Consider the following 17,814-nt stretch of genomic DNA (forward strand, 5'->3'; position numbering starts at 1 on the left):
TTTAAAAATAAAATTAGAAATGAAAGGTATGAAAGAAACCGACTCTTTTATTTGTCCCTTAATAATTTTTATCTCCAATTTGCATAGTATTATTGTTTTTTTTTCCTTCGACAGATTTGTTAAATATATATTTTTTTTCGTGGGTGTCATTGGCCCCTGTCTGTCGCAATAGAGATTCGCGTGTGTTTTGAATAAGATTTATTTGTTTTAATGGCTATTTTTAAAAATATAATTAGTTAAAGCGCTCACTTTATTTAATAATCTATAATCTTCCGAATAAAAGAAGATCGGGTATGCAATCGTTGTTGTTTAAAGTAAAGAACCACTATTATCTATTAATGATGTCGTAGGGTCGTAGTTCGATTTTCTTTAAATTGCTAGTGGACATTACAAAATATGAAAAATAACTCTTTAATTAGATGGGAGTTAAGAGTAATAATTACAGTTGAATAAAAGTAGTTACAGTTAAGATTCGTAAAATTTAACTCTTTCGATGCGTTTTCAGTGACACTTGACAAAATCAACATGTTCTCCCGTTCGCAATTGGGAGTGTCTCCCCCACGTTACTACTTTTGTTCATACGTGAATGAGGATTGATGATGAAAACTATAAAAAGACAAAAAACATAAAAAAAATGAAAAAAAATGAAGCAGATGGGCCCCTTGACCCAGTGGCCTATTTATGTAAAGGCACCAGATGGCCCAATAATAAACTGCCGGCCCATTATGCCCCCACCTCCTTCTCTCGTTCCCTTCACAAAACTCAACTCTCTATTTCCACCCACACGCACACACCTCTCTCTTTCTCTCTCTCTCTCTCACGCACAACACAGCAAACTCCAACTCCATTATTATTACTGTTAGAATCATTAGCGACACAATGCACTCCTCCGGCGAAGACGACTCCGACAACCCTGCCACCACCGCGGGCGCCGAGTGGACGTTCTCCGCGAGGAACCACGCACCCTCATCGGACCCCTGCTGGAAAGCCATAGAGCGCGGCGGCGGGACCCTGGGACTGGGCGACCTCCGGTTCGTGCAGCGAGTGGGGAGCGGCGACATCGGAAGCGTGTACTTGGTTGAGCTGAAGGGCTCGAACGGGTGCCTGTTCGCGGCAAAGGTGATGGACAAGAAGGAACTCGTTGCCAGGAACAAAGACACGAGGGCGAAGGTTGAGAGAGAGATTCTGCAAGCGGTGGATCACCCGTTTTTGCCAACTCTTTACGCGTCGCTCGATTCCCCTCGCTGGTCTTGCCTCCTCACCGAGTTCTGCCCCGGCGGCGACCTCCACGTCCTCCGCCAGCGGCAGCCCGATAAACGCTTCCACCACGCCGCCGTTAGGTCTGTCGTCTGTCTCTCCTTTAACTCTCCTATTTAATCTGCATGTGATCCTGTTACACTTTGAAGCGGCGTGGTCACAAAAATGATCACATGTTGGTCTGAACTATTAATGGTTACATTACTTGGGATGCAGAAATTAGTTGAAACCTTAAATATGTTTAGTTTTGTATTATGCGATACTTTTTTTTGTGTGTGTTTTTTATTGAACGCAAGTGATTACAGTTTTAGATGATGAACGAACAACATGCATGCAGAGAATAATTTGGTCGAGTAATTTGTTTCTTTTATTTATTTATACGTTATTATAATATAAATTGGTGTGTTATAAATAGAAAGAAACTTGACAGGTAACAGTTACTGTTTAAGATGCGAGTGGGATTTGTAACTCATTTAACAATGGGTAATTGGGTTTGTTCATGTTGCATACATCACCGCTATTAATGTAACGAAAATGAAAATTTATAAATATTGTAGTGGAGAGAGAGAGCGCGCATGTTTATTTGGCTTCTCTGGATGAGTTGGTGATGCAGTTTGTGATGGGAAAGTTGGGATAGGTCCTTGGGTTTGAGTTGAGTTGGTTTAATCTGCTCATAATTTCATTGGCTGTGGGCCATTAGATTCAATTCATGTCTCCTCTGATGCCTTTGATGGTGAGCCCACGAAGGCTTTTGGTGTGTCCGTCGTGCACCAAATAATAATTTAGTGCCTCCCCCACTTAACCAGTCACCATTATCGGATTACCAAACAATAAACAAATTTTAGAGCGTTTCTGAACTCGAACAGATTTAAATACTTCTGGGATGGAACCTCCATGTTAAACTATTGCATAAACAAGTAATGGAGCTTTTGGGTGTAGTCAAAAGGTTTTATTTTCATAAAATTACAAATAGTGCTCCTACGTCTTCATCAAAATATATTTCGAAATGTATGCAAAATAAGAGTTGATGACGTTTTGCTTGGTCAAATTTTAAAATAATGGGTATGATTATTCAAAAGTGGACCCTGCATGATTTAATTATTGGAGAAATTGATGGTAATAAAATTATGATGCCAAAATAATACATGCCGATAATAACAATTCCACCATGTTATGTTGACTTGAGGGTTGTGGTTACAGGTTCTACGCATCTGAGGTTGTGGTTGCGTTGGAGTATCTACACATGATGGGGATAATATACCGTGATTTGAAGCCTGAAAATGTGCTCATAAGATCGGACGGTCACGTAATGCTCACAGACTTTGACCTCTCACTGAAAGGCGACGACACAACATCAACGGCTCAGATCGTGTTCGATCAAGATCCACCAGGCAACGCCTGTTCCAACGACCATTCCAGGAACCAATGCGCGCCCGCCATGTCATCCTGCATGCTGCCCAATTGCATCGTGCCATCTGTCCCATGCTTCCACCCGAAACGCGGTCGTGGCAAGAGGTCCTCGCGGTGTGGGTCGGTGGAGATCGTGGCGGAGCCAATAGAGATTCGATCGACGTCGTTCGTTGGGACCCACGAGTACTTGGCGCCGGAAGTGATTTCCGGTGAGGGTCACGGTAACGCCGTTGATTGGTGGACACTGGGAGTGTTCATTTTTGAACTGTTCTACGGGATGACACCCTTCAAAGGGCTTGAGCACGAGCTAACCCTAGCGAACATAGTGGCACGTGCCCTTGAGTTCCCTAAGGAACCAATGATCCCAGGTGCAGCTAGGGATTTGATCTCACAACTGTTAGTGAAGGACTCAACAATGAGACTGGGTTCAACAATGGGTGCTCTAGCAATCAAGCACCACCCCTTCTTCAATGGAGTTAATTGGGCATTGTTAAGGTGTGCTACCCCTCCATACATCCCTGCATCAGACAAGTGCAAGGAATTGGTTCGACTCTATAATTGCACAACCAATACCATAGACTTCTATTAGAACTCTCTCTCATATATAAAATCCCAGTTATATATATATATATATATATATATATATATATATACACACATATCATCACCATGCATACAACTCACTGCTACAACTTCAACTCAGACAACTTTGGGATTTTACTAAAATTACAAGTGTTTGTGGATTTTCTGTAATTAAGTAATTAATATTAATTGCAGTTGCATCTGATGTGCAGAAAACTGGGGTTGGTGTAATTATAACAAATTTATTTAATTTATGGAACGGGGAGGACAAGATTTCCAGGTATTCATTATTGGATATATGCCAGTTTTCGTTGATGTTATGAAAAGTAAAAGAAGGACAAGGAATTAGATTCCCGTTACGATTCTTTTCTCATGTTATAAAAGTAAAAGACGTAGACATAATTATGGAATATAAAACCTGTCATCATTAATTTTTTACTTGGTTTGCTTTTTATAATGTTGTTTCTGATAATATGAAAGGGAACATAAGAAGATTCGAATATAAGAAAGGCAATTCTTTCTCACTTCCTCCTGTTCGCTTGTCCACATCAATTATTGTTTCCAACAGATGCTGTTGTTGGTTGGTGGGCCAACCATTTCAACTGCCAAATCTATTTTACTTGTTTTTTTTTTTTAATCTCAGTGTTCTTGTTTTGATTTATCTGGGGTGGTTGCAATCACCAAATAGGTTAATTCTGGTAAGAGAGAAAAAAAAACTATGCAATGAAATGTTGTTGGAAAAATAAAACTGCAATACTTTTCTGAGTTATTGGTTGAAATTGAATTAGCTACATATATTCGAATTAGTTGAATGTTTAATACTATATTTAGATATCAATGGTTTTCAATAGAAGAAAGTATTATTATTTTTCTAAATCACATTTCGAATAAAGTATTGTTTAGAAAGAAAAGGATTACTTTTCATAAAATTAGTTCTATTGTTTACACAATAATTTATATAACATACATTTTCTCTTTATATTTCATCAATATATTAATTTTATTTTTCTCTTCTTACGGCTCTCTTTACAGTACAAATGTTATACAAATAAATTGCATAAATTTAAGAAATGTAAAGTTCAACAAAAAAATTAGCCATGAAAAGTACCAATTTTTTCTCAGCCTGTGATTGTCCATCTAGAATCCTGCGGTTCTTCCATTGAAGGCTGTGAATCATTCTTTTGTGACGTGAAAACCACTCCTCTCCATCATCCATAAAAGCTTTGTTTTAGTACTCTTTAAACTAAAATGAATTATGATCGATTCTATTATTGCGGTGCATTTAGGAATTACAAAGTTAAAAGAAAAAGGACTAATTTAAGTGAAGGATTAAAGAAATAAAGAACAGTAGTCGTTCCAGTTATCTAAATATTACAATTTCTCAAGGAATTTTTTTAACAGTAGTTTATGATTTTATAGTTCTAAAACATTTTATATAAATTCTTGGATTGTATACTTTATGGACGTAAAGTTTTTCTATGTAAATTCGTCTTTCATTGCTAAAAACTCATCTTACATTACATTTTTGTTGCACCGGATAAACTTTTTTAGTGTCCAACCATTACTATCTCTAAATGCATTAGTCAAGAGTGGATGAGAGTGCTTAATATCATGAAAAAAATAAACTGGTTTTAGCTGACAATAAAATCAGCCAACAAAATCCTTAATCTACTACCAATTTATCGCTTCATGCATTTTTATATGTGACATATAGGTTAACTGTTGTTTTAAAGGAATATTAATTCCTCAGAAGAATTTTTTTGAAAGCCAGTAGAACTTTCGACAGAGATTTTCCCAATAATTACCTTTCTGAAATTTGATTAGCCATTACATGCATGAAAACTTTACATAATTTAGTCGAACGACGGAAGTTTGTTTCATTAGAGTTTTTCGTAGAAATTTATGTTTATTATTTGTCTTTGCGTCCGTTAAAAGAAATAACAGGATATAAGCTACCCTTTATTATTTTTTTTCCAGGAAAGTTACATTTGCGTATGTTGTTTGAGTCAACAATAGAACCCAATCAAAGGCAGCAAGAGTGGAATAATAAAAAGTATCGATTCTTTCTCTACTCATGTGTGACGTTAAAGCAAATATTAAATATCTTTATCTTTATGCGCTACCGCCCTTTGTTACCGAACCTCTCGATAATACTTAACATTTTTTTATCAGTGGAATACGTGTTTCGGAAAGTTTAAGACCGGTTCAGTCACTACGAGGACGTGAATGTATAAACTATATCTGGGTCTTCAGCTACAGGGTTATTTTTTCTGGTATTTCCCCATTCTATTGATAACCTTCCAGCTTTTCTGTTTTTTTTTTTTAACTGTTTACTTGAACGTCCTCCATAAATCATAGTCTGTGCGCGAGCTAGTGTAACATGCAACTTAGGTAAGAAAATGGACCCAAACCCAATAATGTTTTTAATTGCTTTTAAAGGAGAATATCAATGAGAAAAAAAAAAACATAGTTTCACTATAAAGGATGGCTTTGGAAATATTTGCGGTTTGAATTGACTGACAGAAGGAAGAAAATGAGTGGGAACGAAGACAAAGGAAGTTAAAACCACATTAATACAGTATCACAGATGAGAAAAACAGTAATAATCAGCAGTCTTTGCTGTGACACGACGAGGAGTTCATCGTTATTTCAAGTCCACCAAATAGTATTTGATTCACGCAGCTACTTCGTCCTCACAGAATAGAGCCAAGTGTTTTAGGTAGCAGTTACTGTGCTAGTTTCAGATGCTGCTGCTTCACCTTCCCAGAATGTTGTCTTCTTCCCTGTTTTGGACACGGTCTGCAGAACTGTGTCTGGCTGGACATTTCCCTTCACTACCACCTTCTTTTCGTTCAAATCAATGTCATATGATTCCACACCTGCAAATAAGATCACACTTATTATTCTACAACATTAGAAGAGGAACTATGGCTGGTATGCTGTCACTACAACGACTTTAATCCATAATAACAATTAGTCTTCGCATGTTTACTTCATATTCCTGTACCATGGGAAATCATAGAAACATAAAGGCTTTGAAACTAGTAGCATTATATAGGATCTGTTTGGATACAATTTAGCAATGCCTTTAAGACCTTTTCTATAGGAAATATAGAGCTTTTATTATGTTAGAGAAGGAGTTGATTTAAAAATTCAATTTTTGCTTGGTGACATATTCAAACATGTTTCAAAAGTGAATGAAAGGATTATTAGATAAGTTGCCACTTGGCATGAAGATGAGAAACAGCACATATCGGCATGAAGGGATTTCTAGAAAATCATTTCGAACTGCCGCAAAACTAAATCATAACACCCAAAACAAGTACATATGAAGTACATAAAATAGAGCCAGAATATGAAAACTTTAGTTTCAGGATCATAAATAGAATGAATTACGATGAGATATCGCCTAAACAAGGCTGCCAATGTTTCTATATGTAAACAACGTCAAATTCAGTGTTACATTCTAGTAACAGAATCATGAAAAACCTAAACAAGGTACCATTGATGATTTCCAAGAATAAATCACAAACATGAAGCCCACATGATCAAACAAGCACAGTCTAACAGGACAGAGAACTAAGATAGAAGAGTATCAACAATAACTGAGTTATTTAACCTTATCCCTGAGCTAAAATTATCACACTAGAGTAATCTAAAGGATAATAAAAAGCTGAATTGATATTAACAAGATTTATCATAATGTATTAATATGTTTTTGTATTTGATATGATCGTGTAACTTTGACCACTAACCCTGTTTATAATAGTAACAATCCAAGCAAATTAGGGGAACCAACAACAATTCATGATAATATAAGGATAGATCGTAACCATTATAAAGAGATAATGAATTAAGAGGAAAACTAATCCTAGAGGATAGCTTAAGATATATTGATACGATACTTTCATGTCATGCTGACATCAGAATTGATACAAAATGACAAAAAGGCACAGAATTACAAAGCAAAATGGTTGTGTAAGATAAACATTTTCAGGTCGATGTTGAGTATATTAGAGAAGTTTGCACAAACAGTTAATTAAAATGCTGCTAAGCAAAATATAAATGCATTTTCAATCCAACATATTTGATTACCATCCAATTTTCCAAGAACTCTCTTCACTGCACCAACACATCCTTGGCATGACATATCAACTTTGAGGACAACGGTCTGTACTCAAAATGAAAAAGCACAGATTAAGGGGGCAGATGAAAGAACAAATAACCATCTTAATTCTTAAACCCCCAACACCCCAACATAGAAGAAATATATTTATACTTTGAATTTAAGAAAGAATATAACCAATTAAAAAAAGAAAAACGGGAGTGGGGGCATGGAGGACGAGAGCAGAAAAGGAAATCAGATACAGATATAGCAAATTTACTAGTAACATGCCCACTAATACAACAAAAGAAAAATCATCCATTTCATCTTTGCTGCTACAAGGTAAAAGTAGCCGCATAAATCACGTTTATTCAGGTATAAAGCCTGCAAATACAAATTGAACGCTAAGTCTACAAGCTTTAACAGAAAAACAGAACGAAAAAGTTTGACCATGATTGCATCGGACAAATACTTTTAAATGCTTGAGAAGATCCTTCATACCAAGTAAAATCTCTCATGAACTATGATAACATAGCTGACAGGAAACAAGAAAAAACACGCTAAAATCCAAAATTCTAAGCAAATAAGAAAGGGCCGATCATATATAGTATTAGATTTGAACCTAGGGCAACAATAACAGATAGTATTTCAATTCAACTGTTCCCGAAATTAATTGACAGATAATATAATCAGGAACATGGAGTTCAAAGACAGATACAGAGATGAATGCAAAATTCTGCGATAGTTGACAGAGAAAAGCAATGGTTGATGAACATCAAATGCATGCATAAACAATAATTCGAGATATGTGATAAAATCCCAGGTATAAAGTCTAGGTCAGATAACGAGAAGGCGAATCAGAAAAGGGGGATTGAGGGAAAAGACAAGAGAAAGATAGAATTAAAATAGAGAAGGTGTGGATGTACCTGAGACATGGTTAGAGATGAAGAATAAAAGAGGAAATGAAATGAATAAGAAGAGGGAAAATGGGAAGAGAGGGGGGAGTGAGTTGTTTTTATAGGGAAATATGGAAGAGAGGTGAAAAGGAAGGAAGAAAGTTGGGTGGTGTGGGTTGGGTTGTTGGGTAAGGTTTAGTTGAATTCACCAAAGCTCCTTCTTCTGTAGAGCAACGTCAACTCTTACGCATTAACTCTGCCGCTACGTCAACTCCCAATGCTACACTTTTTTTTTTTTTTTATCAAAGTGTATTTTCTTTAATTTATTAAAATGGTCATTTAAAAAAAATGGATATTTGTAAATTGTGTTAAGTTGACTCGATTTTATTGTGAAAAATTTGAGCTAAAATGACACGTCTAAATTAAAGTATTTTTAAAGTGAAAAAGTTAATTTGAAAATATTTGTAAAAAATAACCAAATATTTCTTTACAATTAGAAATTAGTAATTCTATGATCTAGAATTATTTTATGGCATTTAGACATTGTCTTGTACATAGTAGATTGAATTAATAGTCACATATATTATCAAAAAATATTTCTCCAGTGTATTGGAATTGTTTTGATCAGTAATTACATGTTGGTGATGAATTACTAGGATTTCACTAGTTTATCAAAACTCATTACTTATTTCGATGAATTATGGACTCATAATATATGGATTTGGGACATATTATATCGGTTTTAAGCTACAAGAGATATAATATGTTTCTCATCATGATATATTATATCTCTTACATTTGAAGATCAATGTAATATATCTCTCAAAATGTGACATTACATGATTGAAGCTGATAACTTATGTAATATATGTGTCTTTTTCTTAAATTAAAGCACTTTTATATCAATCAAATATGTTAACCAGTGCAAAAATGATGTTATTTTTGTTAAAAATTTAAGTATGAGTCTAAGTCTCATATTGAATAAAGATGAGAAAGTTGAATATCATATAAGGATAAAGATCCATAAATCTATTGTTTTAATGAATTAAAGATGATGTCAATCCAATTCATTAATATTGTATCTCATCAATGATCTTCTTTTGAAAGATCAAACCATTTTTTCATGGATTGTGCAACCTATCTAACAAGTCAATGACTTTTTTACATGAATAAGTTTATATATGACTTGTGTAAAATGTATTGTTTGTAGTAATGTATAAATGACAAGATAAATTGGAACTTTATACAACAACTCTCTAAATTACAAAAATAAATAATTAAAATTATGTTTTTTAGATAAAAAAAATTGGAGTGAAATTAAACAAACATTGATTATTTTATCTTAAATAAATAAGTGAAATTTCTCTAACTGAAAAACTTTTATTTTTTGTGTCTGATTCAATAAGTGGAACTAAATATGTTAGATAAGTTAGGTAGAAAACAATATTACGAGAAAACTCAAAATTTTAAGCTTAATGTAATCAAAACATCAAAGACTTGCTTCTTAATTCATTTAAAATCAACAAGAATAAATAGAGATACTTAAATATCTAACCTATTTATACTTTTTTTTTCACAGCAAAATTCCTGGTCAATCTACCACAAATTTACATTTTAAAAATATGTGTAGTACATGGTCTATACATAAAACATCTAATCCTAATGTAACGCATATGTGCATTAAATGCGTCTCTATACATTATTTACTTCTTTAATAACTCCGTTTTTTGATTTTATTCTTTTGTCTACTTTTAGCAAACATAACCAATACTTCTCTTTCACCTCCACAAACTTTATTGTGTATTTTTTAATAGTTGGATTGAATTTATACGCTAAGAATTCGCATGTAGCATAATGTCGCTTATCAAGAGTCACAGTCATAAAATTATTAAAAACTTAATTTTCTTATATCGTATGCATGTGTTTTTTATTTTTGTTGAGAACGTCATTTAGTTTGTTTAAGTTTTTATTTTTTTAAAGAATGGCTGAAAACAATGAAGCGTCTAGTATTTTTAAATTATTGATTATTATTACAAAAATATTTGTTTATTATTGTTAAAACCTAAAAGACATTAATTGTTTTGAATTATATCACTATTTTCATTTAATTTGAACTTATATATTGATTGTGATATAAAAATGAAAATAAGAGAAATTAAAGGGATCGCAAGAGCAATTAAAGGAAGATTGATTTTATTATTTACTCATTTGTTATTAGAACAAAACTAAAAAATAATATCACCTATTTAAAACTGATTAATAATTTAAAAACTATGTAGTAAAAACATATTTAAACTTACATGTTTATTTTCCTTTGTCATTATCTGTGAATAACCCAGTTGTAATGTTTGTAAGGATAAGATAGCATAAATTCCTTAAAGATCAAAGTTTTGTCTGAATAAGGTTGCGGAGAGAAGAATACAACATGGTGTATACTCCATACCAACCATTATGAGAAAGGTGAACTCCCTCCCAAAAGAATGAAAACTCTGGTTTTTCACACAAACCATATTTCTTTTCTCCTTTCTCATCCACACTTCCACAGTAATATTCCGTGCTCAGTCCCTCGCAACATGGTTTCAGTGGATTCATCAATGTTGGGTCTTCTGACAAATGGAGAAAAAAAAAAAAGTCACCATCAAGATATTTTATTTTTCTTTTAAACTTTTTCGATTCTGACCAAATTCGTTCGGCAGCCGTTTTTTGGAACAACGATCAGTATTGTCTACTTTGAAGTGTTTGAATTCTGTCACGGTTTTATTCTTAAAAAACGTATCGAGAGTGAAGAGTTAAAGTATTTAAACTTCGCTCGACGTCGGCTCCTAAGCAGATATATGATTTATTGAGTGTACCAAAACAAACGCGATAGTTGTTCTAACCATGACTTCCGGACGAAAGTTGAGTCGGAATCGAAATATAAACAATAAAGTAATGAAAAATAGCAGTGTCTACAATTTAGGCAAAAAGGTTTTAACAATTTAGCATTGTTAATTGAAACTTGAAAAACCTTTTGAAAAAAGAAGAACTTACCAGAACGCCTTTTCTGCATAGTTGCAAGTACAGAGAGGAAAGAGTTGTATAAGTCCAATGTCACAAAGACTGGTTTTCCCAATTCCTTGTTAAGTTCTTGCACAATTTGGAGAAGCATTTGACTGTAATTTTGGGAGATGAAATTAAGAGGTTGAAGGCATTTGTCATAGGAAGATGCCGCAGTTAGCAAAGGCATGCACCCTATAGGCTCTAATAACCCCACTGCTATTTTATTTATTCCCAAGCCGTGGATGCGTCTCAGATTTATAGACATTTGCTGGATAAGTGATGCAGTAAAAACATGTATGTCCTGCCACACAGAGAAATGTGAAAAACATACATTTACAATTGGAAAAATAAATATATACATTTAGCAGAAGGGTTATGCAGAATTCGGAAAACTGACACAAATTTATAAAAACTAGGATTGGATCAGCAAACCGTGAAACAGAGGTTATGCATAAAAGAAAGTAATTAGCTGAACCACTCACTCGCATGCTTCCTTGTTTTCTTTGTAGAAATGTAGCATAGTCGTTTCCAGCAGCACTGACCAGAGCAACAGAAGATTCAAGGTCGGTTTTAGTGTAGATCTTTTGTTGGATTACCCTCTCAAACCAGTCAATTTGGACAGTCATGTTTGGTCCTTCATTCAAAGTGTTGAAAATACCAGTTCCTCCATGAGCAAAGTTTATACCATATTGTAGTTCTGAGGAATTTCTAAATACATAAGGTGTCGGGGATTTTATTTTCAAAAATGAAGCTGCATGTAGATATAACATATCAGTGAAACATAAGAAATGACCACATTAACATGAGTACAAATGATGCTGTAAAATGAGGAAGTAATCTATGACAGAAAGTACCAATGTAATCTGTGAGGACACGACCATCGGAGAACCTTCCAGCAGGTGTACCAGGAAAAGTAATTCCACTGGGAGGCTTATACGAAATTGAGTTCACCAAATTCCCCGTGTCAACATAAGAGTCTCCAAAAACAAATAGTTTTACCTCACCTAACCTTTCAGCCCCTTCCACTTCTACAACAATATTATGAAATAGCTTTATATGTCAGGAACCAGAAAAAATGAAACCATCAACTATTTTATTTGATTCTGATGTGTAGTGTAGTGTAGTGTACCTCTTAAAATGAAGAAGAAGAGAAGGAGCAGAGTGGTCACTGATGGAATTTGCTTCACCATTGATGATATCTTGGCTGATACGGACATGACAAAGTATAAGTTTTCACTCTGCAAAGATAACACCATATATATATATTGGCTGATACATTTATGAGATACAAAGTTGAATCAGATTAATTAGGTGCGAAAAGTGACTTGAGGCCTAGCTAGCTAGTCAATGTAATTTTACCCACAACTTACATTGTGGAAAAAGAAAGGAGTGGCAGATGAGGGAAACTTTATTGATCACTCTGAATACAAGTGATTTTATACCAAAATGTCACATATAAAAGAACCCTTGCACCCTGAATCTTACTAAAAAAAATTAGGTTTTACTATATTGTTCAAATGGTTGTTGAAACAAAGTGGTCGGCCACCAGTACTCAACAATCTCAATCCACCATGTTTAGTCGCACTGGACAAGACCAAAGCTTCAGGGACTAATCACTAAATGGTTTTGTCTGTTCATCAACAACTACTAATTTGTCAAGAACGGTTGCGGATTTTCAAGAAGTAATTGGGAAATGAAAAATAAATGTAAACAATTTTTTAGGGTGCCTTCTTTATATTTAATTTTTGCTAATGCTCTGTGTAATATGAAATATTTTCATAAAAACTATAAAAAGAGTTGTTAATCGGCACTATTTGGGATTTTTTTTATTTAATTGTTGTTGGGACTTGTAACACCTAAAACAATGGTTTGATACGAGATCAAATATTTTATTGTTTTTTATTCTATTTTACTGAACATTAAAAATATATTGTTTTAAATATTTTTTTAATATATTTTAAAACATTAAAATAAGTAATAATCAGTATAATAAAAAAATTAACAAAAGAATTCAAATTAAATTTAACATCACTTTTGTTTTTTACATACATCAAATTTTAATAATAAATATCATATTAATATAATAAAAAGAATATGTTATAATAAAATAATAATTTTTTAAATTGTAAGTTGAAAGTAAAAGAAAATTTGTATGTCAAATAACCACTCTCCACTTTATTACAATCCACCAACGTACATTATTGGTATAGCTTTTTATGCACTTAGAAGACAATTAGAAGAAAAAAAAGTTACATCATTTTCTTTTCATTTGATTGTTGCTAAGACCTTGCAACCCCTAAAAATATTTTTTAAATTAAAAATAAAGCTATAACTCTTTCATTGTTTATTCTTAAAACAATACTTTGTTACAATCCACCAATGTACATTATTGGTATAGCTTTTTATGTACTTAAAAGACAATTGTAAGAAATAAAATTACATCAATCATACGCTATGAGTTGTTTGATCTCATTTCTTTGCATGTCATCTTCATCCAAACAATATAAGATCATAAGTTTTCTCTTTTATTTTTTTCTATTTTTTTCTTCACTTCCAAATGAAACAGTAATCCTAAAAAATTGGTATATAAATGGATTCCACTTTTAAAGGGTACAAACTAATTTTGAAATCCTGATCCAAGCTTATAATTAGTAAAACTTACAGACTTTTCCAACTTTCTCTTTTATAAATTTAGGTGTTTTTTGAATAAATATTTCATATTAAAAACTACGACAGATTCATGGCTAAAAATTGATAATTATGAAAAAACATAAGTGTCTAAGAATTTCGGTCACAATCTTGTCGGTAGAAGCCTTAACAACCATTCATTTATTTATGTTCATGACCTAGAACTCCACAGTACAGACATGTAATTTAATGTTTTACTAAGCTCAGCATGCTAGAAATTAGAATACGTCATTATTAATTATGAGTTCTCTATGTAAGTTGCACAAGAGAAGGTTGCAACATTGTGTATACTGCAGACCAACCATTTTGAGAAGGGTGAACATTGTCCCAAAAGAAAGAAACTTTTGGGTTCTCACATAAACTATATTTCTTTTCTCCTTTGTCATTTACAGTTCCACATGAGTCTCCCAAATTCTTTACGTCACAGCATGGCTGCAATGGATTCATCAGCGTTGAGTTTGCTGCATAATGTAAAAAATAAAAAAGGAAGACATCATCAAGACAATTTATTCTTATGTTAACTAATTGCTTGCACGAAATCAATTAATGTTATCTGTCATTATTAGTGTAACAGGAAAATAAGGATCAGAGTAGCATCAAATTATTGTCTACATAGTAAAAATTATCTAGTGTTATTAATAACTAGGCGGGTCTAACTTTGTTTGTGTTTCCCACATAACCAAATAATAAAGAATGTGTTGTTAGCATTTCTTTACCTAAAGAGAACTTTTAAAACCAAATATTAAATTCTCTCCTAAAAGTGCTATGGTGAAAGCAGAATGAGAACTAACCAGCACGCTTTTTCTGCATTGTTTCAATTGCAGAGAGGAAGGAGTTGTAGAGGTCCAGTGTTATGAACACTGATTTTCCTGCTTGGTTGTTGAGTTTTTGTATGGCTTGGAGCAGCTTTTTGTTGTGATCTTTGGAGACTAAGTTCAAAAGGCCAATGCAATTGGTACGAAGAGATATCACATTCAACGCAGGCAAACACCCAATTGGTTGTAATAATCCAACTACTACCTTATTTATCCCTAAGTTGTGAATGCGATTTAGATTTACTGACATTTGCTCCACAAGTGATTCCATGAAGGCTGGCAAATCCTGTAACACATTGCAAAACAATTAACCATAATTATTTAATTGGAATCACATTGCAGAATGAGGAACAGAAACACCAAATCTGCCAAAATACAAACATAATTAACCACTTACTAAAATGCGCCCAGTTTTTAGTGCATTTGTATAATCATTACCACCAGCATTGACGAGAGCAATTGAGGACTGAAGATCAATTTTGGTATAGATATTTTGTTGGATTAGCTTCTCAAATGAGTCGATTTGGACAGTCATGTTTGGTCCATTAATGGAAGTGTTGAAAATACCAGTTCCTCCATGGGCAAAGTTTATGCCGTACTGCATATTAGACGAATTTCTCAACGCATATGGTGTAGGGGATTCGATTTTCAGAAAGGAAGCTGCAATGAACATGATATCAGTCAAGATAAATACATCACAAAATGAACACATTTCATACAACAACAATGCACACAGATTAAATCTATATAGCAAAGTTTGGTGTTATTGTAATGTTGTTTCCACATTTGGGTAGTCTAAGTGAAAGGATCCATCTGACGAACACGACAAACACGCAATGAATCAAAAGAAAGAACATCTGGTTTGCAAAATTTCAGAGTACGAGTCAGTCACGCAATTAACACTGAAATTTCTCTGATTCAAATCCAAACATGCCATGTTAACCCACTTTGAGTTCTGTTTTCAATTTTAAAGTTATGCAGAGAGAACGAAAAAAGAGTACTACCAATGTCATCAGTGATGATGCGACCGTCACAGAATCTGCCAGCAGGAGTACCAGGAAAAGTCATTCCATTGGGAGGCTTGTATGATTCTGAATGCACGAAATTCCCTGTGTCAACATAGGAGTCCCCGAAAACAAACAGTTTTCTTGCAGTGTTGCTGTCGTAAATCCCATATGACTTCTTAGCCCCTTTCACTTCTGCAACATTGACATGCATATATAGCTATGGTTACCAACCGATATTAAACATGAAAGGGAATAGATTCTGATTGTGATGTTATTTTACCCACATACCTGTGAAAATCATGAAGGGTAAAAGGAAAATAGAGATTATGCAGAGAATGTGCTTTGCCATTGATGATCCTTATTAGGTGAGGAATATTGACTCCTTCTATTTGGCTGGTAAAGCAAGGTAAAGTATAAATACTCAGAAGCAGAGACAGATTTAAGGTATGAATTGGGTTCTTGGAATTTCTAACATTTTTTATTTTATTAGTTTTAAATGTCTTAAAATGTATATATTACTTTGAACATAATAAGTAAGTGTCATTTATCTACTATATCAGGTTAGGGAACAAAATAGAAGTCATTGTATCTTAATAATTTACCTTTTCTTAAAAATTTATATAAAATAGCACTTAAAAGTGTTTTTTCATGGAATTTACATTTTTATTAATGGACAAACTTTCCTACTCACAAAAAAGTACGATTTTTTTTTTCGAAAATATATCAACTTTTTCATGGAGAATGGTACATTCATTATTATTTTTTTAAAATCATTAATTGATTTTGTGAGCATTAACTATTTGCAATTAATACAATAATTATTTAATAGTTAATAGGGAAGTTTAAGAACTTCTTTTGATTGTTATGGTTAGAAAAAGTTGGTTAAAGGTAAGATTCGTTAAATTATGTTTTATATCTTACGTTACGTGTTATGAGTTAAGTTCTAGCGTTACGTTTCATGTGATAGGTTCTATCTGTTTGCATCATAAATGACATTGTATATGAGAACCATATCTTATGTGATCGCTTCACATGAATATGGAAAATATGGCGAGTAGCAATCTAATATGAAAGTTTTCTTCTTCTTTTTTCTATTTTTGTGAGTATTATAATATTTATAATATGTTATTTTCAATGTATTTCTTAAATCTGATTACTTATTCCATTTTAATGTCTGGATTTTTTTTTCAAAATTTTAATTAGGTATACAAATTATTAATGAAAACGTTATCATCTTTCATATTATTATTTTTATTTGCCATATTTTCTATGTTGCTTTCGCACAATTTATAATTCATATTAACTTTGTATCATAATTTTTATATTAAATTTACCATTTAAAGTTTAACATACACACACAACATCAAGGTGTGTCGAGTCATTGCTTCAACACTCAATATTGAATTTGAGTTCATTTGCTTTATAGTTTATTGTTTTAATTTCTTTGACCGGATATAACTGTTACATTAATTTATAAAGAATACATACATTAACGGTTATTAACTAAATCCAAGTCCTAATTAATAACCTGATTATAGTTAAGTAGTGTATTGCATTAAATAAAACTAAAGCCACATAAATATACTTAAGTTATAATAGATTAACTGCAATTCGCTTATACATTAATTTAACCGGATAGTGAGAGGAAAGATGCTAAAAGACAAGATTTTTGGGTGAGACCAACTATTTTTAATTTATTGTTAATATTAGTCATAGTATTTATTGTTGAAAGCTTGTGAAACAAAGCCTAATAACTTTTGTTTTTTCAATTCTCTCCCTTCAATTGGATTTTCTATCTTCTTATTCTTTCTTATCTTCTAATTCTTTCTTAAGGAAAATAGGTAAGCGTAATTCTTGACAAAAATATTTATGTTTAACTTAACCTTCCATTTATATTTTAATTTTACATCAATTTAGAATCTTTAAAACATTTTCTTACCTTTCGAAATGAAGAAGTTGAATCTGAAAATAGATATTGATTTGAAAGAAGTCAAATAATACATTATAATGTCTTT

The 17,814-nt window shown here is 32.9% G+C and overlaps 4 protein-coding genes across 5 annotated transcripts; 1 reads left to right on the forward strand and 3 right to left on the reverse strand.

The window, feature by feature from the left end:
- The first annotated feature begins 672 nt into the window (after positions 1-672).
- On the forward strand, positions 673-3,281 carry LOC114190797 (serine/threonine-protein kinase D6PKL2-like). Its single transcript, XM_028079836.1, has 2 exons — positions 673-1,340; positions 2,458-3,281. The coding sequence occupies exons 1-2, from the start codon at positions 880-882 to the stop codon at positions 3,254-3,256; spliced, it is 1,260 nt and encodes a 419-aa protein (XP_027935637.1). The 5' UTR covers positions 673-879; the 3' UTR covers positions 3,257-3,281.
- A 2,368-nt stretch (positions 3,282-5,649) lies between these two features.
- LOC114192100 (copper transport protein ATX1-like) lies at positions 5,650-8,504 on the reverse strand. Its single transcript, XM_028081683.1, has 3 exons — positions 8,281-8,504; positions 7,345-7,420; positions 5,650-6,128 (listed from the first exon to the last, which is right to left on the reverse strand). Exons 1-3 carry the CDS (start codon positions 8,287-8,289, stop codon positions 5,965-5,967), a joined length of 249 nt encoding a protein of 82 aa, XP_027937484.1. The 5' UTR covers positions 8,290-8,504; the 3' UTR covers positions 5,650-5,964.
- A 2,002-nt stretch (positions 8,505-10,506) lies between these two features.
- LOC114192354 (GDSL esterase/lipase At5g03610-like) lies at positions 10,507-12,690 on the reverse strand. Of its 2 annotated transcripts, none has more exons than XM_028082053.1 (5): positions 12,419-12,690; positions 12,144-12,317; positions 11,772-12,040; positions 11,281-11,590; positions 10,507-10,853 (listed from the first exon to the last, which is right to left on the reverse strand). In XM_028082053.1, the coding sequence occupies exons 1-5, from the start codon at positions 12,543-12,545 to the stop codon at positions 10,633-10,635; spliced, it is 1,101 nt and encodes a 366-aa protein (XP_027937854.1). In that variant the 5' UTR covers positions 12,546-12,690; the 3' UTR covers positions 10,507-10,632. The 2 variants fall into 2 exon arrangements, with proteins under 2 accessions (XP_027937854.1, XP_027937853.1); XM_028082052.1 differs by having other exon boundaries at positions 10,507-10,856.
- Positions 12,691-14,186: 1,496 nt separating this feature from the next.
- On the reverse strand, positions 14,187-16,241 carry LOC114192581 (GDSL esterase/lipase At5g03610-like). The gene is made up of 5 exons (XM_028082343.1): positions 16,088-16,241; positions 15,797-15,991; positions 15,190-15,452; positions 14,769-15,078; positions 14,187-14,438 (listed from the first exon to the last, which is right to left on the reverse strand). The coding sequence occupies exons 1-5, from the start codon at positions 16,146-16,148 to the stop codon at positions 14,227-14,229; spliced, it is 1,041 nt and encodes a 346-aa protein (XP_027938144.1). The 5' UTR covers positions 16,149-16,241; the 3' UTR covers positions 14,187-14,226.
- Between the last annotated feature and the right edge of the window lie 1,573 nt (positions 16,242-17,814).

This window comes from Vigna unguiculata, chromosome 7 (genome assembly GCF_004118075.2).
Source record: "Vigna unguiculata cultivar IT97K-499-35 chromosome 7, ASM411807v1, whole genome shotgun sequence".
Lineage (NCBI taxonomy): Eukaryota > Viridiplantae > Streptophyta > Magnoliopsida > Fabales > Fabaceae > Vigna > Vigna unguiculata.

Bases quoted from the DNA above. Each gene is read 5' to 3' on its own strand.
- LOC114190797 (XM_028079836.1), top strand. From the start codon at position 880: ATGCACTCCTCCGGCGAAGACGACTCCGACAACCCTGCCACCACCGCG. The intron at 1,341-2,457 runs GTCTGTCGTCTG...TTGTGGTTACAG, and splicing joins TTCCACCACGCCGCCGTTAG to GTTCTACGCATCTGAGGTTG.
- LOC114192100 (XM_028081683.1), bottom strand. The intron at 6,129-7,344 runs GTAATCAAATAT...TCTTATTTGCAG, and splicing joins AGTTCTTGGAAAATTGGATG to GTGTGGAATCATATGACATT.
- LOC114192354 (XM_028082052.1), bottom strand. From the start codon at position 12,545: ATGGTGTTATCTTTGCAGAGTGAAAACTTATACTTTGTCATGTCCGTA. The intron at 12,318-12,418 runs GTACACTACACT...ATATTGTTGTAG, and splicing joins CTTCTTCTTCATTTTAAGAG to AAGTGGAAGGGGCTGAAAGG. The intron at 12,041-12,143 runs GTACTTTCTGTC...ATCTACATGCAG, and splicing joins TGTCCTCACAGATTACATTG to CTTCATTTTTGAAAATAAAA.
- LOC114192581 (XM_028082343.1), bottom strand. From the start codon at position 16,148: ATGGCAAAGCACATTCTCTGCATAATCTCTATTTTCCTTTTACCCTTC. The intron at 15,992-16,087 runs GTATGTGGGTAA...TCAATGTTGCAG, and splicing joins ACCCTTCATGATTTTCACAG to AAGTGAAAGGGGCTAAGAAG. The intron at 15,453-15,796 runs GTAGTACTCTTT...TGTTCATTGCAG, and splicing joins CATCATCACTGATGACATTG to CTTCCTTTCTGAAAATCGAA.